This window comes from Falco rusticolus, chromosome 1 (assembly GCF_015220075.1).
Source record: "Falco rusticolus isolate bFalRus1 chromosome 1, bFalRus1.pri, whole genome shotgun sequence".
Classification (NCBI taxonomy): domain Eukaryota; kingdom Metazoa; phylum Chordata; class Aves; order Falconiformes; family Falconidae; genus Falco; species Falco rusticolus.
The window spans coordinates 40,007,059-40,034,003 of NC_051187.1; the positions used below are offsets into that span (position 1 = coordinate 40,007,059).

Sequence of the window (26,945 nt, forward strand, 5' to 3'; positions counted from 1 at the left end):
TCCCAAATCACAGTGTACTAATTATCCAGTCACAGCCGCACTCTGGATGGAAGGGACCTCGAGGCCTGCAGTTTGACCTCCAGCTCAAGGTGGGGCCAGCTATGAGACCAGACCAAGCAGGTCTGAGCTCTATCGAGTTAATAAATACCACGTTATTTTCTTGTGTACTATTAACATATGTATGTATGTTAACATATGTAATATATGTACTATTAACAATAAGACTTTATTTTTGCAAATGCTTTCAACTGAAAGGTATATAAAGCACTTGTAAGCCTCCTGAGGAGCATCACCACCATTTCGTAGGTGGCAGGAGGAAGGCCCGGAGCAAGGCCCGACCCACCCGAGGCTGTGCTCCCCATGGAACAGAACGGGGGCCAGCGCTCACGAAAGCTCACCCACTACCGCTGACTTTCAGATACCTTAAAAACATTCATTTCTGTCGGTCATAAAAGAAAAGCACTAGGATTATTATGGAAGAGTTGTAAAATTCAATACATTAGGATTGTAAGCTCCATTACAACTCGGTTTGGTATTTATGGCTCGCTGATATTAAACATTTGATCGGGTGTATTCTGAACTCAAAGCACGAGGCGTTAGCATTACAGCCGCCAGTCGAGCCCCCGCACAGGGACTCCCCAGGCAAACTACCTCAGAGCGGCCCAGCTGCAATTAAGCGGACGCGCACTCTAATCGAAACGTTACTTTTCTCGAGCGGAGGCCCCTCGTCAGCTGCAGGCACTACCTCTCCCTCCATCCGTCCCGCCGCCCGCGGCCCCGCCCGGGACAGGCTCCGCGCACCCCCCGCCGCAGCCACCACAGGCACCCGGTCAGGCGGCCGCTCCCGCCCTCGCCTCTGAGGGGGCACGCGACGCGGGCGGCGGGTAACGGTCCCGCGGCGCGCGCCTTGCGCGGGCTCTCCCTGCCGGCGGTCCCGCACGCGCCGTTACCGCGGCGACGCCCGCGCGCAGGCGCACGCTCCCCCCATCTCGCCCCGCGGCCTCAGAGGCGGGAGGCGGCGCCGCTGCCCGGGGGCGGCCCCCCCAAGGCTACCGCCGCCTCCGCCTACGGGCGCTACTCGCGCCTCCCCGGCAGCCGAGCGGGGAGGCTCCCACGGCGGCGGGGCTGCAGGGTGGCTCCCCGCACCCCGCGCCTCCCTGCCCTTCCCCCGCACCGGCCTCCCCGCCACCTCTCACCGAGCGCCGCTCCGCCTGGTGAGGAAGCGTGGCAGCGATGATTCGGCGATCCTCCGCTGTACCTAAGGCTGCCTCCCGGGAGCCAGGCAGGCGCAGAGGAGCGCCGAGCGCCAGCGTGATGCCCGCGGACGTCACGGGGGGCGCAGGGGGCGCGCATGCGCATCGCGGCCAGCCAGGCCCGGCGCGGCCGCCGGTGGGCCGTCGCCAGCCCCCAGTGCCCACGGGGCGATCTGGCCGCAAAGGGAGGCCCCCGCAGGGCGGCGGGAGGCAGTGCAGTTGCCGGTAAGCGGCCCCGCTTTGCGGGTCCTGCGGCGGCGAGGGGCTTCGCGCCCGGCCGCTCTGGGCCCACCCGCTCCCTTACCCGGAGGCCCCTGCCCTCACCGGGAGGCAGGGCCAGGCGGCGCTGGGAAACATGCCACCGCTTTGTGGAGCCAGGGAGGAGCACCGGAACGCGCGAAGGACAAGGCCTGGGGGAGTGGGGAGCTGAGGCGGGGGCTGAGCCAGCGGGGAAGGCCGCGGCGCTGGTGCCAGGCAGGGCTTGGACCGAGCAGGCGTCGCATCGGTGTGCCACTTGAGAGATTCACCGTAGCTCATTACAAAGCCTGATCGGTGCAGTGAGCGCTAGGCAGTTGGGCGTGCTGCCACTCTGCTTGTACAGCACTGCTTTGCCAGGAGCTCTGCTGAGCGCAGGGTTAGCGGCTTCCTGAACTCACCTGCCTCTGTGGCAACTGTTGCCAATCTGGGTTTGTTCGGGAATAAGCAGACCCCCGTCTGTCAGTGCAACACAGCCACACTTTATTTTCCAGATACTGTCCAGCAGGAGAGCTTCTTTACAGAAGACAGTTGCCTCCTGAAAAGGTTCCAAATGAAAGTTAACGGTTAGGTATTGTAATTGGACTAAATCAGGCAACAGTTAAATAACACAGTATGCATTGTTGCAACTAGAACAAAAATGCTGCTCCATTGGATTGGAATTGTACCCTGCTAACATACCCATCGACCCTCAGACAGGCGATGGCAAGCTCAGCGCAGGCACGGACACATGACAGCACTGCAGAAAGGCATAGTCTCCCCCCTTAAGAACCCCCTGTTGCTCTCCAGCTACACCAAGACTTGCTCAAGGAAAGCAAATAAACCATCATTTGCTTATGTCACCTGGCTAGGAGATGAAAGCCTTGTCATTTATGTAGCTTCTTGGAAGGCTATACTGCTATAATTCCAGCTAGAAAGATCGGTACCTCATAAAACTAATGTTTTTCAGTTTTCCTGCCATTTTTGCTTATAGAGTCGAAGAGTCTTTCAAAGCTAAATTACACCTAGGGTACCACAGTGCTGTTAAGTAAGTGCTATCCTGTTCCACTTCTATTGATGCAAACAAAGGCATGGAGATTTTTTGTGAATTTGTGAAGGTAAATCTGGGGCTTGCTTTTCTACTCAAATTATATCGAACCTGTCATCAGTAGGAACATTGATTCCAAAATCAGTGCTGTAAAGGGCTCTTACGCAGCACTTGGTAGTTATGAAAATGCAGTACACTGAGGAGGCTATACCTCTCATTATTAGGAATATCCTAAGCATAAGTAAATACCTTCAGTATTGTATAACACACAAATATATCCCCATATATACCTACATGTTTTGCTGAAATTATTTGAATTAAGAGATTTAGAGCAGCAGATCATTGCTATAAAATGCTATGCATAATGAAACCACATGTGCAGTATACTTTCAGGTCTTTAATTTGTTAGGAGCTAAATGTTTATTAGAATATGGTACAGTTAACGTTCCCTACAGTCACCTTGAAAATGAAATACCCCTTTCACAACACAAAGGTAACGAGTTATATGGCAAGATAAAGTGGTTACCAGAATTCAAGAATGACAGAATCCAATTAATCTAACATGAATTAATGCAAGATCAAATTTATTACAGTTGGATGCAATTTGTAATTGAAAGTTCCATTACAGTGCATGTTTTTACATGTTATCTCCCATCAGTAAGAGATCTCCAAAGAGCAGATTCTCAATTTTGAACAGCAGCAATGTATTTATTATATCACAGATAACCCTTTCCTTATGGAAATGGTTCCTGAAGTTCCTTGCAACAAACAACAGCCCAGTTGTGCACCAGGGGCTGTGCTCTCCCTCTTTCTCACAGGGGCCATGACTGAGGCTTAAACAGGAACCTGGGCTTCATTTTTGGCTGCTTTGCTGGGCTACCCCTGCCTTGTTACTTGTTCATCCCTTTTCCCATTTTTCACTCTTCTAGGGAATCACCCCTCTTTTTTTGGGGGGGCGGGAGAGAGGTGTGAATCAAGCCCTCTAGACAAATAAACCTTTCAACCTCCTGTCTTCAAAATAAACACTTTTATTGTGGACAGTCCAAGCTCCTTAGGTAAAGCTTTAGGTCTCAAATCCAAAAGATACACTGTGTCCTTTTAATAATTTCATAGTGGAAACCCTTTATTTGCCCATTCCTGTGGTGTTATGGAGGTTTTCAATGATTCTGGTTTAGGTTTCGGGATTAGGTGAAACCAGAGCACCTTAAACCTCTTTAGAGGTTTGGGATTAGGTCTGCATCAGGCCTAATATAGCCTTTCTGTGCAAGGCTAAATTAAATGGCAGGAATATTTGTTGTACACTGATTCACAGGTGTTTGGCAAAATACCAGAAAACATAAAGGAACCACTGGAAGAATCATGAAGGCAAAACCATCGAAACATGAGTATTAGCTAAGTACTGCAGTATCACTTGCAACTGTGGGGTCTTTCAGACTGCTTCTAAGTGATTTTAAGCATGGATATAATTTTTATGTGTCTCTTTCGCATGAATGTGAGTAAATTGAAGATCTGTCGTGCAAATGGATCATGGATTTTTATTTGGGTATCACATTCTCATAGTTGCTGCCTGTTTTATAGCAAATGTATATTAAAGTTCATCAAACAGCTGATATCACTGAAGCTCTATTATTTTATTGTACACATAAATTCTACTCCTCCTCTGGGGTATGCATTGCCCTGACAGAATATGCTAGGTCACGAGGAGAAAAGCACAAGAGATTTATGCCTATTATTAAAACACTACCCTGTCTGGCCCAAGAGGCAGAGATGTTTGCCCTCACTGATGACCATGGACTAATTGAAGGAGATCTTTTTGTTGTGTAGGCTGTCTACTGTGAGGCTTTTCATCACATCTCTGTTAAGGATATTTTTTCCTCTTTGTGCTCAGCTCCATAATTTGTAATATGGGCAAGGCCTGACTAACTGGCCATACCCCTAAGGTACTGTCTGAGTTGAGCAGATTTAATTGAGCAGAAAGAAGAGCAGCTCAGCGCTAGTCTCAGGATCTCTGCAAATTGTGGCAGCTAGTTTGGCTGCATTTGCACGGAAAAGCTGAGCTTCAGATGCCTGGCTCAATGAAGCCAGTATCAAAAGGAGCCGGACATGTAGTTATGAGGAGATGATACACAGAGCCCAATGGGTTAATTCCTACAGCTGTGCAAAATCAGTTACTACCGGAGCTTAACTATCTCCTCATACCAGTCACTAATTATATGCCTGTCAGCCCTCTCCAGAAGTCTATTTTGAATGCATTTCCATCCCCAGATAGATTTCAATTTCAGTTGTTGAGTTACCTGTATTTGGGAAGTTGACTACACCTCAGAATTACAGGGCTTCACTGGAGGTTTTTCCATGCCAACAATCAGTTTTTTTGCAGGCAAACTTTTTTTGCATTCCTATGGCAAGTCTTCTGATCAGCAATGCACACAGCCAGATCCTGTCTTCTCATGTCTGCTTGCAAAAGCGAAACAGACATAGTTAAGACAAGTTTCAAAAGAATATGTCCCCTCTAATCAGATGAGCTGTAAAAGTAAGAGGGAGGCTAACTAGAAGGATTTAATAATCTTAGAATCTGTATAAAACATTATTTATGGCTTAAGAGCTACACAAGGCTTGAGTTTTACATGTAGGTTCTTTCCCTCTTTAATGGTGCATGTAAGGAAGAACAAGAGATAAATGTTCCAGTCAAGGACAAAATCATAAAATAATAAGCAGAAGAATGAAATGAAAGTATTAGGGGCCAAGGGAGGCTGAGTGGGAGTTTGTCTCCATACATGATTGATCTAAACTTGGGAAAAGAAAAAAAAAAGTATCCTTAAATGAGATGGTTATTTGAGCATAAATAACAGTCTCATGTCAAATACGCTGCTATTTCAATGGAGTCTTTACTACAAAACCACGACATTCTCAGCCCTAATCTCTCAGATAAAATAATACAGCTGGTGGCTGTGAATCAGCACTTTGAAACCAACCTTTGAAAATAGCAACACGCTCAGGGTGAAGAGAAATGGAGGAGACAAAGAGCTGCTGTTTATAGAACTTTGCAAAGTGAGGCCCCACCTTGCTTGCTTGGAAACATGCTGTAACACCCAAGAATTGTTTTTCTCTCTGGGTGGGAAGTCCAGTTCCATGCAGCTACCTCAAGGGACTGGGGCTACTGATGTATCTGTGTGTTTAGTCCCACACCAGGCCTAGCTGTCACTGAAACCAGGAGCAGCAAAACACCTGAATCCTTTCTTGATGCTTAAGCCTTGGATTATTTTACCTTTCAAAACAACAAAGGGCTCTGACCAGGAATCTGAAGGGTTCTTGCGTTTTCTGAGCTCATGGAAGGTGGTGGGTGATCCCAAGCGGGGTTGGGGGGTGGGGTGGGCCAGAGCAGGGGGGAAGAGCATGACAATGTCAAATGGAGACTTGCTCAGCTCCAGCCTGGGGAGGAAGGGTGCGGTGAGAACGAACAGCTGGGCTCTCTGTGCCAAAATGAGCACTCCTCCTTTCCCAGCCTATTTGCAGCCACATGGCTATGTCCCCTCCCTTGTGCTGACCGGAGCACTCATCTGAGGAGCGTCAGGACTGATGCAAGGCAGGAGCACAGCACCAGGAAAGGAAAGGGCCTGTGAAGGAGAGTGATCACACTGGAAGAGACCTGCCCTGAGCAGTGGCAGCAAAAGGTCAGAAAAAAGGGACACAAAGGTTTCCATCCAGCATATGACACCTCACCTTAAGCAGGAAGCTCATTTCCCTCCACAGCCAGTGAGGAAAAACAGGGTAACTACACGGGAACATCCCCTCCACCTTTTTTTCTGACTCCACTGTTTTCTAGCGTAACACAAACAAGCTTTGAAATCCAGAGATGCCATCCCATGGGAAGTGGAAGACGACTTTGGTCTCAGCACAGACCCCAGTACTGCTGTGCTGTGACTGGGAAGACCTTGCACTGGTCATGCAGGGCATCCTATGACAGTGACACCTGGAGCAGGACCAAATGGGGAAACACTGTGCATTCACATTTTCATGTGGGCTTTAGGGGCATGGTCTGCAAATCCACAAAGTTTCTGATGATCTTTTTGAGCCCTTCTCCAAAAAAGAGAGAGGAACTAGGCATTGTTCTCCTCAAAGGGATCATTGGAAAATGGCCTTTGGACACGGTCTGGAGGCATCAGCTGCACAACCACCCCATCAGTGCTACCCTTGCAGCAAAGCTCCTGAGGCAGATGCCAAATCCAAACCCTCTGGAACTAGGCAGAAAAGAGGACCAAGGGGCAAACCCGTATCTTGGTCCAGCTGCAAAAGCTCATGCTTTTGTTAAATCTGAACAAAACCCTTTGATCCAAACATCCCTACTTTTTAGGGATTCCAAACTCCAGTGAAAACACAGCGGTTTCAACCTAGCTTGAAACACAGCCTCACACCTTTGATTTCTGAGGACAGATCATTTTTCTTGGGGTGGGGCACGTGGACAGCAACAGATACCTTATGTCTGGTTCAGACAGAGCAACCACAAGGCTTAAGCGGACACACACACTACCAGCAGCATGGGATGGGATTTAGTGCAAGGAAATTGAACTCTCTGCCCCACCTCCTGAACTTAGCCTTTAAAGACCAGTCCTGCGCTCACAGCTGGAGTTTATGTGAGTCCTGCCTTATTAATTAAGTGTAGCCAGTGCCTTTTTCCCCTGAATTCCGACAGAAGCAATTAGAAAGCAGATACTTCACACATAACAGCTGGTTCATTTAATGCCCTCCCCATGTTATTTTCTCCCCTACCTCAGCCAATGCATGTCCCCCTCTTCCATCCTTTCATGTAATGGAGAAGGAGAGTAAAATCAAGGTGGCAAAAACAGAGGCAGCAGATAACCATGTTCTTATTAAAAATTATCTAGCGTAACACTGAAAGCAGAAGAGTGTTGTTGAGAGCCTTCTGAGCAGGGAATCATAACATTCACCTAACAGATGGGAAAGAGAGCCTTTGCTGTCTACTGTGTCCTCCTTAAAAGGGGATCTGTATCAAAGTAGCGGCATATTTTCTTCACCGCAGGCTGTTGATGTCATTAGAGCAAGTCTCCTTTTTATTTAACGCCAGAGTTAAGAGTCACATAAAATTGGCACAGGTGAAGGCACCAGGCGCATTAAGTTGTGCAACGTGATTCTCTGGGAATTTTTTTGAATGTTCGTGCACCTCCAATTTATTTATGCTTGGGCAAGCCAGCCCCAGAGCCTCTCCTCCCTGTTTCCCAGTACGAATACGGCCTCAATCCTGCCATTAGACCTGTAAAAAACCCACTCAATCCACTAAATTTCCCCCGCTCCCAGGGAAGATCCAGTTACAGGAAGGGCAGTTCTGCCCCTCTCTGTGTTACATGCATCATTGGGAGATGCTATGCATGTAAAATTAAGCCTAGAGCCAAAACCACCCACTGTACCACTGAAAATGAAATCTGCTGTTGCCAGACAATGCTAAGTGCATGTTCTGCTCCCAAACACATACTTGGTCTGGCTCTTGTTTTAAGGCAGGTAGAGCTTTTCAGAGGAGAACCAAGTTAAGAGGAATGGAGATTAATTTGCCTCTGCAAAACACTTCTGGAGCAGGGAAGCAATTCCAGTGTACTTGAGGCAAAGGGGTGCTCAACAGTCACATTTATTTTCCTAGCATGGCTGGCATTTTTTAAAATGTAGAATTTATAGGTAAAATAGAGATCTAGTCCTGCACAGGGCATCTGCTCTCGACATCAATAGGAATAATAACAAAAGAGTAGACAGCCAAAGTACCCCAGTGCTGTGAGATTTTTCTGCTAGATTATTCTTTGCTGATCCTGAGATCAGGCAGCATTGTTGAGAACATTTTCAGTTATAATATGGGGAAGATTTAGGTCCAGCCATAAACTTCCCATTTCCTTCCTCAAAGAGCTAGCTGTCAGAAAGGCTGCTATTGCAGCCATCCATCCAGATGTTTGCCATCTTTATTACAAATTTTCAGGAATCTTACAACACTTACATACTCTATAGCCATCTGATGAGGCAGCTATCTAATACCTACACTACAGACAGGGAAAGCAAGTCAGGAGGGATTAAATGATCTGCCCAGCTTCCCACAAGACAACACAGGTGTGACTAGAAATCAAAACTCCCAGCTTCCAATCTTTGCTGTGTTATACTAATCTGCTTATATGCTTTGCTGTAAAAAAATAAAAATACAAATCATCATTTCAGTAACACATTTGTTGGTAACTTGTGTGGGTACTCTTAATCAAACAGAAAGATCAGCATATTCTAGAAATCTTTACAGCTGATTAGTCAGCTGAACACCACCCCCACCCCCCTTTTTTTTCCCTGGACCTTTCTAGAAGAAGAAAAATAAAAGGGAAGGGCATCCCTTTATAATTGCAAAAGCTTCAGCTAATGAGAACAGAAATCGCATTTTATATTTTGACAGTTAGTAGTAAATACTATTATTAAAGCTATAATAAGACCAGCTAATGTTGTATGAAATATTAGTGATGTCTGACCACAAAGTAGAGCCCCCATCCCTTTAGTTAAAATTACAAAATGATTAACAGCCCAATTAAAAACATTTTTGTTTTTGACATGATAAATTATACTTTATCTACCTATCTGTAGATATAATTGATTATTTTATCCGTTTGCTGTTGGCTGTCATTAAAAAAGACAGATACCACGGCTTTCTGGCCTCTCTCCCGCTGAGAGAAAGAACAAATCCTGCTATTAACGACAGACAGGATCATTATGAAAAAATTCCATTTGCCACTAGGCAACATAGCCGAGTTCCAGCAATTATTGTATTAGTCAAGCCGTTGAGAAGTTCCATAAAATTGAGAGAGTTTTTAAGGAGCATTCAACGTTATTTGGCAACTTTTGTGATGTAACAATTAAAACCATGCTCCAGGCCTCAAAATGTGCAGGAGATTGCCAAAATCAGATAAACCCTAGAGGGCCCCTGACTTGCAAAGAAAAAAAAAAATCAAGCTGTTTACTTTTAGGATCAGACATTCATCAACATTTGGCTTTTGTTTCAGCCAGTGTCAGATAATAACAGCACCACGTTTTCAGTTGGCTTCTTAAAAAACTACACAGTTTGATGTCAGGCCTCTGAGAGTTACCTGGGGCTGACACCAGCCTCAGGAGAGTGAAATCTTACAGGAACTGATGCTACCAGCCTTGCTTGGCAGATCAAATACCCAGGAGCACGCTGCAGTACCTTCTGGACTGAATCATGTCTGTTCTCCACCAGTGAGCATCAGGAAATCACGGGAGAGAAGTCCAAGTTAGTCCTTCATCTCATGCCTAGGAGCTGAGCCAGGCAACACCTCAATTTGTCAGGGCTTCAGGGGATAAAGCAAAAGTCTCCTGTCCACGTACCCCATTAACCTGTCAAGGAACTGTAAAAAAGATATTCTAAAAATCACACTTTAAAACTGCTAAGAGAAATTGCTACTGAACAAATTTATGGCCAAGTTTATGATCTACATCCTTCTCTACTGAGTGGTGTTAAGGAATAATGATTTACAGTACCAGGAATGAAGGTACAGTATCAGGCTTCTGTAGTGGAAGGTGAAGTTGGTTACAAAACTTATACCTGGTTTAGCCTAATAGAGACTACAGGAACCACTTCAAGAGCACATCTGTTTGCAAAGAAGTTAAAAGGGATCAATCTCCCTTCCCAGAAGACGGTGCCGTGGAGATCAGGAGATCTCCACATATCAAAGGACTGTGATGGGAGCAGTAGTTTCCAGGGAAGTCAAAGGGATCTGGATCTGAATACAGAATGAGAAGCCAGGATACTGCTGTTGTCACGAAGGAACGGCAGTAGGGCAGGGTTTAGCACTAGCATCCTGCCAGTCTCCACCTGGAACATGCCGTACCAAGTAGGACAGATAAAAAGATACACTGGAGCCTGCCATAATATGGCCTTTCATCACACAGCTCCCAGATTGGAGATGGCTGCCAACTGTTAGGGCCTGCTGACCTATTTAATAAAAAAAACAAACCCACAATCCTTAGCAATCATGGTTTCTGTCTGATTTAAATGGGAACAGCGGCACAGCACTACAGGCCAAGGGCCAGCCACCTGTGATGCACAGGCAGCTCTTGAACCATAAGTTGCATTGCCAAGACAAAGGCAGGAGCTCAGACTTGTGAGAGGGTGTGTGAAAGAAAAGCTGCTCCTCTCGCCCAGCTCTAGAGACTTATCTTGCTGCTATGCAAGGCAGGCATGCCTGAGTCCCAGTAAGCTCAGGAATCAGCAAATGCTGGAAGCTACTGCCATGTTTTCCAGCACATTTAACCCCTAGTTTGGGTCCGGCAATTGCTAGGGTGTGGTGAGATGCATTGCTACAGAAGTATAAAATCCTCAATAACTTACTAACTGCTTTTTGGGAAACAGCATTGCCTTGTAGTTTTCTTCAGCAGAGCTAAAGCTTATATTGTGGTAGTATTCAATTTTCCTGCATTTGGAGCTGTCATCTAAAGTGAAGCATCCTAGGTCAGCTCAAGAACTTAGGTCAGTATCTGTCAGTGTGGAGAATGAGTAATTTCAGCTCTTATTCTTGAATTATGAGAGTAAATTGTGCCAAATCTTCAACATATTAGACTAGTGCCAGATGAAGGCTTAAGAAGTTTTTTTTAATATATGTTCTTTATTAGCATTAAAACTTTTATTATTAAAAGAATTATGTTACAACATACATGCACAAGATCCATCTAAACTTCAAGAAAGCATCTGAAAAAAACTACATTCCTAGGGATTTTTTGTTAGTCCCTTTGGCTTACAGCTTATCTGAGCCATGAGTGAGGAAAATGCTAACCCTAGCACACAGCAAAGGGAGCCTAGTGACGAAAGAGAGAGAATGGAACAGATTGACAGTGCGCTGTTTGTGGATATTGCTAACAACAAGACAAGCTCATTGGAAAAAATGATAACTTAGTAGTGAAAATGTGGGGACTTTGGATCAAGGGCTACAAAGAGGGCTAAATGCCCTGATTCAGCCAACCCTGCTCAGACCACTCTTATAGTTCCCCCGTAGCCTGCAGGAACAAGCCTGCACAATTCAACCAGTTTCCACCCCAGCCTGGCTGTTCAGGCTCTAGTTTGTAGGTGCTTGCATCTCCCCCCAGTTGTGTCAGCTGGCTGGTGTTGCTGTTCAGAAGGATGCCAGATGGCTAGTACTTTAGCCAACCTGATTTCCAGATGGCTGATTTTTGTAGCTACCACTTTAATTAAAATAAAAAATGCATGTAAAAGACACAGGTTTATCACCTGCTAACACATGCCATGGTCGTCTCTCGGTCAATCGGCATGCAGCAGAGAGCCGCAGACTTCTCTTCCACATCACCAGTACCTAGAGGAAAAAAGATTAGTCCATCTGCTAAAGCTATCAGGCCCTTTGTGCTGCACTGTAGCAATTCCTATTTATAGGATCCAGTGCCCTCTACTGAGCAGAACGAAAAAAAACCTTAACGTGTCCCGGACCCCGCAAAGTTACTGTTCAGGTACAGCAGTATTACAGCTGAACAGTTGGAAGTCTGCCTCTCCCCTCCACGCCCACACATGCACCCATTGCCCCATCTGCCACTAGTGTTTCCAGGTTATTGTAAAGCAACACATGGAAAGTATCGAGGAACTTGCAATGGCTGCAGAGCTGTCAGAAGAGTAACGTGTCACTTTCTGGAAGGGGAAATCCATGTAGACATATGGTAGTCGTGAAAGGAGCTGGACGAGCAACCTTGGCAGGCTCAAGTCAAACAGAAATGTTGCTGCTTTGCCTTGATCTTTATTTACAATAAACGCCTCGGCTCCAGCTCAGCGTTTTATCTGGGAACAGCCGCCAGCGTTTCTGTGACCGTGTTCCGTCTCATTGGTGCACTGACATATTTACACACGGGCCAGGGCCCGGGCAGCTGTGAGTAAGGGGCCATATATCAAGAGAGGAAAAAGGGATGCAAAGATGAACTTTATGAAATATTTTCCATTTTTCTTTGACTTGGTTGTGCATTTTGCTACGGCCCATTGGGCACTCACTCAGCACTTGGACACTTTGCTCCATGCAGTCTGGCCTATATTTCTAATTGTGTCTACATGCCAAGCCTAGCCCAGTACCCTAGGCAGGCCACAGGGAAATGGAGAATCCAAAAAAAAAAAAAGAAAAAGGTGGGTGGGAGGGAAATTTCCTGCCCTTCAATGGCATGTACCATGGGAAAGAGAATGATGTCTTGTAAGTCCCCAGTCTTTTCTGATTCCTGTTGCATTTTACATCTGAATGCCAAAGTAAAAGGAATTATTTCTACTACTTTGTGAGAGAAAATCAATTTTCTTTTGCAGTTTAAGGAGGTCATATCATCTTTGATTTCTTCTCTGGACAATGGAAAGGGTTAATTCCTTACAGTGTTGACTTCATCCTTTCCTTTTTCCCTGTAGCTGACTAATAGGTTAGATGTGTTGCCTTTGTTTAAAAAGACAAGGTTTGGACATAATATTAATGATACTGTATGTGCCATAACATTAGAAAACAAACACAAGAGGCACCTGGGGAGTCTGAAGGCATCTTCTGTGCTTTCTAGGCTGACAGCACAGAGTGGCCTTCCAACATTTCCACGTGGAAAAACACTATCTACCACAAGAGAGTTTATCTTGAGTGACCCTCTTGCCTTTCAAACAATGGTAAGTCAGGACCATTGTGAAGGTGAAAACTTGTTTCATAAGAACAGGCCATCGCTCAACCAGCTGAAGAGGGGAAAAAAACAAAAAAAGAACCCAGAGAAACAATTGGAAAGAAAAACTGGACACTTGAATGGAATAACTGCTAGTGTCTTTCCTCTGGCACTGACACCCTAACAAAGGGTGTGAGAGTTTTTTCCATTATGTTTTTACAAGATGAAAATGGGAAGAGAGCGCTGTTTGTGTATTCATTTGTCTTAGAACCCCACTAGCACAAAAAAAGTCACAGTAAACAGTTATCCAAGGCTCAGGTTCATCCCACTGGGATGCAAGAAATGCATGCTCCCTTGACAGCCTATGTGAGATCCAAACCAGCATGTGGAAGTGCTTGTTTCCCTCTATTGTCTGTTTAGAAAGTCTAAGGGAGAAGCACAATTCCAATTACGTCACCTTGGTATTGTCTGAAAGCTAGGTAGCCCTAATTGATCACTTGTAGATACTACTTAACACAAACGTGTACAAGGCCTTGGTACAACAAATCTCACTTAAAAAACCTGTCAGGCTTTGTGCAGATGTCCCATCTTAAGTGTCATAGTACAGGTAAAATAAACTAGATGCCCTACTGCTGCCAAACCATAGATTTTCTTCTGGTACAGCTCTCCTTAAATGGAGCTGAATCAAGGCGATCTCACCTTGGATAAAGGGGCAGCAGCTACCAGGAAGAGATCTCCACTGAGTAAAACATCTGTCAGCACTGTCGAAGAATCTTCTCAGATGATTCTTTGGAACTCTCTTCTCTGGATGGTTTCATTACCTGCACTGGAGCAGCTGAAATTGCACTGGAAAGAAACACTGGAGGTCCTCATGCATGCCCAGAGCTGAGCAGGAGGCTGGCAAGGGAAAAAAAACCAGTCACCACTTGAAGCTAAGACATAAGGAACATTTAGTGACTCACCCAGGATCACACAGATGTGGCTTATACCAAGAATTAGATCCACCAAGCCATTCAACACCTCTGGATTGTTCGTTGAGGATTAGAGTGCATTTAGGAGTCCATTTTAATATATAAATGTAGGATCTGGAGCTATGATGGAATGGTAAATTAAATACTGAGGAGTTTGTCACATCTCTGTTCAAAGCAGGCTAACATTTCATGTAAGGAATTACATGCTTCAGACAGTTGCAATCATCTTCTGCACAAATAATTTAAGCTTACTTCATCTGTTGTATTCTGATTTAAATTTTTATTGGAAAAATAAATACCTATGTCGGTCACCAAACCAAATAAAACAAACATATTGAGTAGGGTCTATTATAGACTAATATGGAAACAAATAATCTGCAAGTCTGGTTTTATTTATAAGCTTATTTGAGTTTTTACTCTAGGCTCATATTAATCGGTTTGTGGTTTCCACATCTGTACTGCTGATGCCCAGTGCAGACAGCATGCCAAGTCAGACCTGGGCATCCTCCAAGCTCTAAATGGAAAACATGTGCTTCAACTCTAGCTACCTCAAGACAAGCAGGGCAAGCAACCTACCAAGTAACCACAGCGGGTGCAGCAGGCAGAGGAAAACTCTAGGGAGCTTTCTGAGGTGCCTGCTTGCAAGCTTCTTGCCTCTGACTTGCTCCAGGGGCAGCCAGGCTGCCGCCTGTATTATATTTTCTCTCTCTGATGATCAAGAGATACCAATTCCCTTCACAGCCTCCTTTTTCCTCTAGCTGTAGCTACAAATTCCCAGACTGGACCAGTTAGATCACAGTGTCAGCTAGTAATACATATTCTAGAGGAAGATGGAAGAACTCCTGCAGATGACGGCAACACAGTATCAATTCTTTCCAGAACCCTTGATTATTTTTAATATTTCTAAAAAGCATTCTGAATGTTCACAAGAGTCATAAATATATATAAAAAAATGCCCATGTCCCTTGTCAAGCCAAAATAGATCCAGCTGTTCTGCGGTGCTGGTCTCTGATTGCGGAGAATCCCTGTATTAATGAAAGATGTATAAAGGGAATCCCAAACTAGAAATATGATCTCTGCTAAAGACTGTTCAAACCAACTATTAGAGAATATTTCAGGGAAGTACGTGAATACAATGCTGATTCTCAGTACAGCTGAGATCCAGTCCTGAGAACCCATCTCCATGAGGACATATATCTGTACTGCTTGCAGATGCTTTTCAGAGCAAGCTGCTTCCAGACAAGCTTTGCTTTGTGCTGGTACAACATCACCAGAGTTTTGTGCCAGTATAACTGCATCACTGCAAACCTATCACCTGGGGCCCAATAGAACCTTGGCACAGTATGAGTGACAGACCTGCTTCTTCCTTGTGTGCAGGAGGGAGACCAGTATGCAAGCTGTAGCAAAATAACATATATGACATTAATAAGAAAAATGGAAGCATTATTGCTGGCTAGAAATTTGGCAGAGGCAGTCAAATTTATTCCCTGTGTACCCTCTGATGGTCACCTGCCAGCCTCTGCCACCTGTAGCAATTATCTCTTTCCTGACAAGTTTGACAAAAGTGACATATAGCAGTGCCACAAAACATGTTTTTTTAAGTTACTATAGCATTGTCTCTGAGTGTTGTTCATATGGCAATGCCACAATTTGTTTTAAGAATTCAGAGCAGGGAAAGGAGGAATGTTGCGGGGGGGATAAAAAATTAGCACAACCTCAGTGCCCTAGCCATGTCAAAGGGAATCACTCCATCATCGATCATTCTCCTCCTCAGAGAAGTGCTTTGCCCAACATGACTGCTCCACTGGCTCCTAGGCAGAGGCAATTGTTATGAAACTGAGATGGCAAAGGAGCAGTGTCTGATAACAGAGAAGCACATCTGTCATCAGCACAGAAGGCAGTCATTCCTTGTGGCAGTGGCTAGAGAAAATAAGATGCAATTAACAATTAGCTTTGGTAAGAGAAGACAAAACCCTTAAAACAGTTTCTACTGCAGCAAATCAAGCCACAGACTTAGGAATTAATGGTTCAAAGTCTTGGTTCTTGCCTTCCTAGATACACCATAAGATGAAAGAGAGAGTGAATTTCTCCTGCCACTTCATTCTGGCTAGCTAAAACCTGCGGCTTAGCCATGGAAAAATGCCAACCTTACAACAGTTACAGGAAATGAGAATAGCTTTGCAGCATTTCCAAGCAAATTCAGCACACCTTCAGCTATGTATCTTAGGCATAAAATTCAGGCTTCTCACCCCAGAGAAGAAAATGGGAGCTTTTCAGAGGGTGTTGCACTGTCTTCTCTTCCCATAGTCCCCTCACAGCTCCCCCGTTTCTGAAGGTAGAATTAGATTCACTCAGAGCTCCTGGTCTGTCAAAGAGGCTTTGCTTTCATAGGTTTGACCTCTAAGCTGCATCTTCCTTCTCTCAAACTTCGTTAATGGTTCTGGAAAAACATGGTCATGCCAGTTAAACTGAAGGGTTTATTTACATTGCTTACTTCTAATCAACTCTTAAATACTGCTGTGAGTACAGCCCTGGCAACAACTGACCCAAGAAGCTGTGTCCTCAAGCAGTGAGTCTAAGCTACACTGTAGAAATAGGCATGATTCAGAAGACATAATTCCTAGAGGTAGGTCACATGCATATTGTCAAGTGCTGCCTCAGCAACGGATGGGATTTTTAGCTTAGAAATTACAGTAATTTAGATCTGTTGGACTTCACCTCCAGCAGACTAGATCCATGTAATTCAGATTAGCAATTCAGATGACTACATCTTCCACAAGCCAATACTTGAAAAAAAAGAAACAAAAGTGCTCCAAATTTTTTAACTAAGCATACAAAAAAAAGTGCTTGTATGATTATTTTTTGTAACTTCTAAGCATAAAAGAATATCTAACTACACTATCAGTGTTGCCCATTTGACAGATGCCGTTTAGGCACAGACTGGTCTGCATCAACAGCCATAGCTGCAGATTTTCCTAGAGCACCTATTACAAGACCCATCAGCATGCCTCTGGTGGGGCCACATATAGAGATGTGCAAGGATTATCATCAACTAACACATGAATAAAAGTACTGTTCCTGGTGCAAAGTCAGGTGTCTACTTCTCCCTAATACACCTTGGGTGTGGGTTAATTAGGACTCTCAAATGATGTTAAAGAACTATCTTGTTCTGTGGTTTCACAGTCTGCAGGTGCAGGAGACGAAACCCAGCACAGCCTACAGGCCTAGCTCAACGTCCTGTACAGTGTTGCCAGCCACTCTCCTCCCTCTTTCCCAATCACTTTGGTCTTTTGTGCCCTACAATGATTTCCCCTTCCATTCTCCAGCTTCTTTCTCTCCTTTGTCCATAGCACACTGCAAATTATTTGTGGTTACAATGATTAATTTCACAGCTCACACCTAATTTGACCCTAATAACTTTGCCTGCAAAGTGGCAAAAGGGACAATTCCTTGTTGATCCAGACAACTTATCACTCCATGAACACAATAAAAAGGCTGAGCTGGTTATCAACAGGGAGATGCCCATTAGTATTTTTACAGCCAGAATGTTGGGAGGTCCCTTATCAAGTGGGGGGAGAGAGCTGGCATGTACTCCAGGCACGCAGAGGGGAGGCAGACTGCTTTCAGCCTGCAAGGCCACACAATATGGGAAGTGGTCCCTTGAAAGAGGAGTGGGAAGAATGACAGATGGTTTGTGCCTGTGCATTTTTTTAGAGGACACCGGGTTCCTGCCATGGGAACAGCGTGGACAGTAAAGGCAGCGACTAGACGTGAAGAGTGACAAAGCAAGTCAGCCACGGACGGCCGTGGGAGGCCAGAGGAAATGCACCATTAGTCAAAGTTGGAGGAAAAATAAAATGCGATGACAACTGGGCCATTCACGTGCTTCCCCTTCAAGGACTGACCAGACCCTTCGCAACTCAAAATACTCAAGTATCAGCTTCTTTTTCTCTTCAGCCAGGCTAATGTGCACCGGCACAATCTGAGAAACTCCCTTGTCACTTATATTAATTCTTATCTTGTTGTTCTTGGCTACACTTCACTGAAGTACAGTGAGGGAGAGTGCTTCAATCAATAACGTAGATCCAAGTGAGCACCCCCCTCTGCTGTTCTTAGGCATCAACTCAATAGCTTGAAGCAAATGTTCACCCAACTTGTGAACTTGAGAAATACTAGGACTTCCAGAACTACAGCGTAAGACAATGAGGTGGCCTCACATGGATGTTTAAGCCCCGCACATGGACAATCTCATCACTCCAGGGCAGCTTTCTGCACTTTGAGAATTTACTACTTGAAACAAAATGCAACCTAAGAGCTCTCAGGAGCCACAGTGACAGAAAAGGCAGCCTTCCATTTCACAAACCTCGAGGCGCTGTTGTCACATATTGTATATCTGATGCATTTTGTCATTAAGGAAAGATGATGCCCTTCAGAAGTCCAACTGTAAACACTCACAAATGGTTGGTCTCTTATTCTTCAACAGGGACTATACCACAGTGAGGATGGGACTTATTTACAACTGCTTCCTTTGGAGCTATGGCATTTCCAGATTTGCAAAGTACAAGGGAGTTAAAGGAAGATGCAAACAGAAGATCCTGAAATGTTCTCTTAATGGACTCTTACCCCATCTGAAGGGAATTAACTTAATAACATTTTAATAGGGCTAAGCAGGGCTAAAAGTAGCTAAGTAAAATAGAATGAGCAACTCGCAAAAAAAGCAGAACAAGAAAAATGCGAGGAGCAAGGAAGAATAAAATTAAATCCCTAATTAAGGACAAGAACTGAAACTTCAAGGTATCCTGAATACATGTAGAATGAACCAGGCCAAAAAACAATGCAAGCAAGTCTGAAGTGTCAAGAGAATTCTCCTTATTTTTCCTGTTTGAAATTATGTCTAAGAAATAAACTCAATGAGGATTAAAGAGGCAAAAATCAAAAGCACTCTCATAATTTAATTACTTCCCAGTCTGCTGTAAATTAAATAAGTCCCCCCCAAAAAAATCCTTTGACAATCTGAGAGCCATTTCTTAAGTCTCCAAAGCAGCCTGTATTCTTTAAATTGCTTCCTGTTGTATGGTTAATAATGTCTGCTTTCTATGGTACAGGAATCATTCATCTAAGCTAGCCAAACTGAACAGTGCTATCTGAGTATGAACACCCTGCTGCCCAAACTACTGTGCCTAACAACATCTTCCCAGTTATTTAGGAGTCTCTTGCCAGCAGAACATAAGTTGACTCCATTTCTCTAAGGAAAATGCTTGCACTTCCTGATGTTTTCAGCTGTGTTTGTACAATTTGCCTTTGTGTGAAGTTGAAAATTAATGCACTTCCTTTTGATCCTTTGAGACACACACAAAAAGGAAGATTATCAAGATTAAATAAAAATGCCAAGGCTCAATCCTTTGTCCCTGTTGAACAAAGGTGTTTAAATAAAGATTGCTGTTCATCACTAATTGCGTTACAAACTAAGGTGTCATGTACAACAGCTCAACCTCCTGCATAAAGCTAAAAGCTGCTATGTAACTTGTTGCTCTGACAGACAATAGAATACTGGTTGGCTGCATTACAGTTTATTCATACATTAGTAAGAGATAAAAATAAAAAAAAAGCCTTCAGTTCTGTTTTGTTAGGAGTACACCATGGAATAATATATTTGGGGCTTGCCTCACAGGGAGCCTGCAAAGAAAGAAAGGTTTTATTTATTTCTTGATTTTTTTAAAAGCCTAAAAAGCTGTCTTTTTTAACTGTTTTCTTTCCTTGGTATTTTATCTTACTGGATTTGCATACTATTCTAATAGACAAAGACTGAACAGATATCTATAGACCTTTGTTTTAGATCTGAGTTATGTTACCACCTAGCTAATTTTAATTCCTCACACAGCTTTGGGAAAAAGAAGTCTCCTTGTGAAAGATTTAAGAAGGGATCTTGCTGTTTTGTTTTATGCCGAAACATGGAAGAACAAGCGTCGTTCCCATGTTGCTTTAAAGGGAAGAAGGATGGAAAAAACCCAACAGACTTCCAGGTCTTCGTATGATCTGAAGGAAAATAAGGGAGGAGGCACAGGAAAGGGTGAGTGTCTTTACAGTTCATCTTTCGTGGAGTATAAAGGGTTTCCTTAAATTATTATATTAGTATATTGGACATAGTCTACCACAAGCTACTGAGACTTTTACCTGGAAAAATTTCCCCCCACCCCCTCCTTGGAGATGCTGGTTCTGACAGGCTGCAACTCCCAGTACCTCTACCTAGCTAACAATGCAAAGCACCTTGTTCAAACAAGACTGGTCTCCATTTCACACTACCCCCCAGGGAACATCCACTTTTCTCTTCATACTATATCTTTCTGACTGATGCAATCAGATTCTGGAAACCTGCCTTATTAGTTTATATTCCAGCTTCTTACGAATGATGTTAATTTTCCATTGCAGGACCTGAAGATTTTAGATGTGCTAGATCTTGTCTGTAAGCCACAACAAAAAATGGCATGCACAGTACCATGTTTAGAAACGGACTTCAGTGAACAGTACTCCTTGCAAAGAACGTCTGGGGGTTACAAGACACTCTCCGAAGTCCAACAGTGCTCAAAACGAAGTATTTTACAGTTACACGATGAATAAATAAATGTCTTTTTTTGTTTATTCACATGAGATATTCTGCCTAATTTCTGCACCAGTTCACTATCCTACCTGTTTTCTTCCTAGATCAGTAGTTTTATTCTAAGCCTTTATACTGTGATGGTAAAAAAGTTCCATTATATTAATTAAAGATTAGACCACGTTCTTTTGTTTCCACAGCAAACAGGATCTTATTCATGTTCCAAACAGAACATCAGTAGTTGGAGTACTGTTTTCTTAAGGTGCATATAAGATTAAAGACTGAAATCAGATGCAGTGTTGCCAAAGCCTTTGTAATATGCGTGTTTTTCATGGCAAGATGATTGACAAGAATTGCAGGAAGGTGCTGAAGGGGATATTTCACCTGGCCCATCAAAACTCAATGTAGAGGATTAGAACTAAGAAGAGCTGACAATATTGACTTTGAGTGCCACAACAGAAACAAAATTAGCTCTTTGACATGCAGTGGACAGAAATACTCCATTTTTTAAAAATTAGTTAGAGTAATTACACCATATCTATTGCATGAAGCCTGGAAGAAGAAAAAAAAAAAAAAAGTCTGCTCTGCTGTTTCCTCTTTTCCCAGTTTGGCACTAGAATAAATGCATGCAAACCCAGTCTTTCTGCTGGAAGAACATCAGGAAAACTTTGTGCATAAAACTAAAAAACCTCTCTTAAAAGAGAGCACACATATCTGAAAGAATGAAAAAGTCAATGAATTTTATACAAGTTTACTTATTGCAAAACAAACTGTCTGCACTATGCTTATTAAAGGCATATTTCATTGCCTAATCATAGATGTCTATTGTACCTTTTATGTTTTGAATCATAATTGCAGTCTGTTCCCCAACTGTAATAATGAAAGACATTTTGGCATATGCTTATATTGATTTCCCTTTAACAAAGCACTTAAGACACATACTTGCATCCCAATGAAATAATGGTTAACATTAACTTTGAGTACATTGATTTCCCTGGGATTTAGACAAATGGCAATTTATACAGGCACAAAATTGCCTACTTCGTTGGATAGGCATGAGTCTCTGAAAAGAAGCCTTCAAACTTAAAAGTCTGTACAACGTGCAACTGTTTTGGTTAGAAATACATTGCACTATGGCATCTATGTTTTTATCAGAATAACTATGCTAGGAAAAAAAAAAAAAAAAGTGTATCTGCTGTACTGAAATATCTTTTCCAGCTCCTGGTCTGGAACAATCTAAACTGCAGAAACATTTTCCAGTAGGTACAATGACATACAGTGCATGTATAAATGGGAAAAGGCAAAACTTAATTGTACACAATTCCTCAGAACTGAGAACAAGATATTATTAAGTATAATATAAATAATGCAGTATATTCAATTCCTAATTTATAAAGATTATCGTCTATATGCTGGTCTGCTATTCCTGTTTGCTTCAGGATTAAGTGGTATAAGAAAATAAGGAGAAAAAAATATATCAAGAACTATGCTTACCTCATCCCTTTTTTTAGCCGCTGTTCCTAGCTATCCTAATTAGTTAGAACCTGCAATGGAATATTCCAGGAAATTAAAACAGATTAAAAATGCCTTTAAATAAAGTCAATATTCCTTCTCAGCATCAAATCCAGGGAATATACTGAGGTAATATTAAACTAGTCTGTTTCAGCAGCTCAGCATCACCCAACTTAATGGAACTTTTCATCAAATTAAGTGGATTTAAAGAAATACAAGAAAATTGAGATGAATTTGAACAGTGTAGTCCCTTTATTTTCTGACAAATAAGTTTCTCAGTTTTCAAATACTTTGCTAATCATTTCCTAATTAATTTTCCAACATTTTTACCTAGCTGTACCCATAGCTACTATTGACTTTGCTGCAGTACATTTTTTTTCCACAACATGTTCTAGTTTAAAATACAAAGTGAACAGCTAATGTTGAATATTTTAGCCCTGTATAATATTCTGATTATTATTATCTGATTATGAAGGGAGTTTACTCTTCAAGAAGCATAATAACACACATGGACTGTGAAAATACTCGTTAGACCTCATTAGCTGGAATAAACGGGAGTATTTGAAACCATACTTACCAAGTCTAGAGGTTCTCTTAACTTACATTTAAAATAAGAAGGTCATCCAACCTGGAATAATCTCCATGGCTATTCTGTTTACACATCAGAGACAGAGAAGTATCAACATTTCCTTATTAAAAGTTCTGAGTCTGTCTACTTCTGCATTTCTTTAACACATACCTCAACCAAGAAAAACAGCGCTAAGATCAAAAAAGAAATCTTTTCTAAGCAGAAGTCATATGTACAAAATTAAACAGATACAATCAAACATTTACTAGGAAAAAAGTCTTTATTAATTCATTAATTCACAACACAATAAATATTAGGATCATACATATGAGGGACCCAGCAATGCTCAGACTTGTTTGCACCATGGTGTGGTTTGACAAACTAGCCCTCATCAGCTGGCATCCTGAGAAGAAGCCTGACTAAATATTTTTTATATTTTTACATTTTCACATATAATCAGCGTACATCAGTCATATCAGTTGACCTTAGTCAGGCTTTTAAAAACAATTCTTAAGGACCATCCCTGGGAAATCCTTCAGGAAAAAAAGCACAATCATTGTAGTTGTCGTATTCTGACATTAGCATTATACAGGTGTGAATGTATGTTCAATTTTACTTCAGGAGGCAACAATATTTTCCACTAAACAAGGAACAGAATTAGGCTGCTGTTCAAGATACAGGATCAATTTTCATGCAGTCCAGTCAGCAATTCTAAAACCAAAAGAGTTCTATTACTTCCGAGAATGACAACATACCTTACTTTCACACCCCTTACACACTGAGGACACGTTTCCTTGAGATCTCTTTACTTGTTGTCCTAACTCATGATTTTGAACTTTATGATGAATGAAATTAGCTCATCTTTCCATTGATTTGTCTGTAAGGGCAGACAACTCAGTCTGGTGGATACACTGGTAGGACAGAGAAGAGAAGCAATTTTCACGTGGCTAAACACCAGTGTTTTCATTTATGGGTACAAAAGGAACTATAATAGGTAATCACTAGGTTAAAAAAAAATTCTTGTATGCATACACATCACAGTTTAGTCAGATGTGGGATGATTCTCACAACAAAATCTCTGTAGATCGAGACACTCAGTATCTCAATGTTTTGAAATAGTAAGTAAAACATTACAAAAACCCCATAATTTACTACGAACTCTTATTTTTGTAAACAGCTGGGGGAATCTAGTAGGGTTTTTGGCTGTATCATACTTATAAGATGTTTATTAAAAGAAACAGGAACTTCTGAATGTGCAGGAATGCACACATTTATATACAGATATAACGTTTTCCTATTTTTTTTCCTAAAGGCAGTTGCAATATTCAGGCAGTGTTTCAAGTAACACTTCCACTCAAAGTATTTAATTTCAACTACAGCTTATGAATGGGCATCAGCAGATCTGATAGGGAATGCCACTTGCAGTCAAACTGTATCACTCCTTCCTGTTTTATGGACCAAAAATACAGACCAAAATTGAAAACTTGTTAAAGAAAGCATTTAAGATTTCCTTTGTTGTTGTTTAAGTAAAAACAAATCTTTGAAAATGAAGTATTCCAATATCAATGAGATGTGATAAAAGTTATTACCTCATACTTAGACAAAAAGCGATCAGAAATTCCTTCTAATAGTTTCCCCAACAGGTACAATTCTTGTGGTAAAAAAGATTTCACACTTGAAATAAATCAACCATTTGTCTGTGTTGCATGCTGCAGCAGTGAAATAACAATCAAATTAAAACCAGCAAAGACATATATAAATGGTCATCAGACTATTCTCCCATACTATGGAACCAGCAGGACAGCTATGAAAATATCAAGTTGCAGACACAAAACCACTGATAAAAATTAACTGCAAAAAGGATACATTTTGTTTCGCCTCAAGTTGATCTCTTCTTTTCCTACATGTACTCACTATTCTACTGTAAAGGGTACAGTATGCAACTATGTTGACAACTCGGATTGATATTCAGTGGAGTTTGTGTTTGCCTTTGTCAGGTTACCTATTTAACAGGGTTCTGCAAAAGAGGACGGCATCACTGTCAGGTTTGTTTCTTTATTCCCACAAATTAGCCAGCATCTCCCCCTTCTGGACAGCAGGAATATAAGCAGAGATTTGCAACAGATTAAGGCTTTCTTACTCTGGCCAATATGAAAAAAAAATAATTGCAGATAATTATTTTCTATCTTTGTTCTGAGCAGGACCGTTTCTTTTCTAGATAGCTGTTTAATATAGTTCCCTTCAGTAATATGTTTTATTAAAGTCAGACCTAAATCCATTCAGATGTAGTATCCAGCTCATCAGTGAGAAAAATCTTAAAACCAAACCAACAAAATCTATCATTGTGTCAGCTAGATTTCCGCATTCTATAAAACACAAAATGCTGCATGAGTTGGATTATTAGTGGGTTTGATTCTACTTGTCAGCGTTGCTTAATATATGGTGAGCAAGCAGCAATTTGTGAGATGTGTCAATTTATTTTGAATTGAACTGAATTAGAAATGTCAAGAGTAGGCAGAGAAGTCACCATAAAATTCAACTCTTTCTTTAGCACCTCTGAGCTCATTCATTCTTAGCCATCACTATGTTATGACCAAGCTGCCACTGATTAATCCATTGGGATTCATCCAGTAGCAGCACAGCTTCAGTAATAAATAATTTTCTATTAAATTCCTGTACACATTGTATCTTAAAGAAAAAAAAAATCAAAGATGACTGTTTAGCCATTGTTACACACTCTGGGAACTTGTTTCTACTAGTGAGTACAGTCTCAGTGTTCAAGATTAGAATCAGGTGATGAGCTATCCAAGCACTTAGGAGAAAGTATCATCAGCAAAACTCTTAAGGGAGGCCCTGTCCACTCCTAGCATCCGTGTGGGCATTATGTGAGATACTTCTGTTGGCAGTCAGTCATGCCAATGGAGAAACTCAAATGACAACTGTTTAATTTGTAGATGGCCTCAGATGTTGCTGGCTTCAGTTATCTCTATATAAATTAAACTGATTATTCTCTAGCTCCCAGCCAGAGAATTATAGGCATTTTGAAAGAGAGAGATTTGTTACAGCAGGACTGCATTGGTTTTAGAACTGTGATGGTGCAACCACAATTTCTTTGTCTGGCTGTGAGAAAAGCCATCTACAGGGAGAACAAGAACAAGATTCCTGGAACTTGAACCGTTAAAGCTGTTTCAGCTCTAAGTGCCCCTTTTCTTTACAAATACATTTTGTGCTTTTTTTCCTTCTTTCCAGGGATGGTATTTAACCTCAGCAGCCTGTGACTGTTGCATCCAAGCCAGAACGTTTTGTAATGTGCAGTTTGGTAATTTCTTCAGCACAGGTAGGGTGAATGCCAATTGTCTTCATTAGTTGAGGATACGTAGCACCACATCTACACCAAAAAAAAAAAAAAAAAAAAAGTCCTAAAACATCAAAGTAATTCTGTTCTTGTCCACTTTATCAGGTAGAGGCCTTGCATTTCTTCTCCTAACAATGCTGTCAATTTTTCTCAGGCACTTAAACAACATCATTTAAATGTCTAACTACACAACACTGTTAGTTACGGAAGAATTGTCATAAGAGTCAACACAGAGATAATTAAGCAATTTACCCCAACTCACAACTGAGCCTATGGCAAAAACATATGACAAAACTGCAGCCTTCAGCTTTTCTTGTGCATACATGTGTTTCACTAACCTTGACTCCAGATGGAAAAACACACACATATTCAGAGGAAGAAAATCTTAATTAGGACTGCTGGAAAGGATCTACTGAAGGAAGCAATACCAGAGTATTCTTCCATGATCTTAGAGAAAGTCTGGTGCTTACACTGAAATTATCAATGCTATAAGCAGGAGGAAAAAGTCTCTCATTTGAAAAAACAGAAAAACAAACCACCAAAACCCCCTTGAGTTAAAATTCCACTTGCTTAATTCCTTTAGTTGTTCAATAACATTCTTAGACTTGATGACTTTCCTTTGAGCTGCTATTCCTGGCAGGTCATGTTGTAAGAATAGCTGAAATGGCCCTGAATTCAAGACTTGTTTCAAGCTCTTTATGGAATAATGTTCTCTCCCTCTATAAAATACAGGGAAGAGAGCCA

General features: G+C 42.2%; 2 protein-coding genes and 1 long non-coding RNA gene across 8 annotated transcripts in view; 1 reads left to right on the forward strand and 2 right to left on the reverse strand.

Annotated features, from left to right (window-relative positions):
• The window catches only part of GNB1L (G protein subunit beta 1 like), a 48,809-nt gene extending 46,822 nt beyond the window's left edge, over positions 1 to 1,987 (reverse strand). The window contains exon 1 of one of the 3 annotated variants that reach the window (XM_037375760.1): positions 1,197 to 1,295. The gene's annotated coding sequence lies outside the window, so the exon portion shown is untranslated. Of the gene's footprint in view, positions 1 to 745; positions 943 to 1,196; positions 1,296 to 1,909 lie in introns of those variants that run through there. The other 2 variants (XM_037375768.1, XM_037375787.1) reach the window with 2 other exon arrangements.
• On the forward strand, positions 1,390 to 4,145 carry LOC119142655. Its single transcript, XR_005102377.1, has 2 exons — positions 1,390 to 1,478; positions 2,003 to 4,145. It is a non-coding gene; the product is annotated as an uncharacterized LOC119142655 (long non-coding RNA).
• A 12,436-nt stretch (positions 4,146 to 16,581) lies between these two features.
• The window catches only part of TXNRD2 (thioredoxin reductase 2), a 42,838-nt gene continuing 32,474 nt past the window's right edge, over positions 16,582 to 26,945 (reverse strand). For 2 of the 4 annotated variants that reach the window (XM_037375731.1, XM_037375716.1), the window contains one exon: positions 23,108 to 26,234. In XM_037375731.1, coding sequence (XP_037231628.1) covers positions 26,111 to 26,234 — 124 coding nt within the window. In that variant the 3' untranslated portion in view covers positions 23,108 to 26,110. Of the gene's footprint in view, positions 16,612 to 22,260; positions 22,311 to 23,107; positions 26,235 to 26,945 lie in introns of those variants that run through there. The other 2 variants (XM_037375724.1, XM_037375741.1) reach the window with 2 other exon arrangements.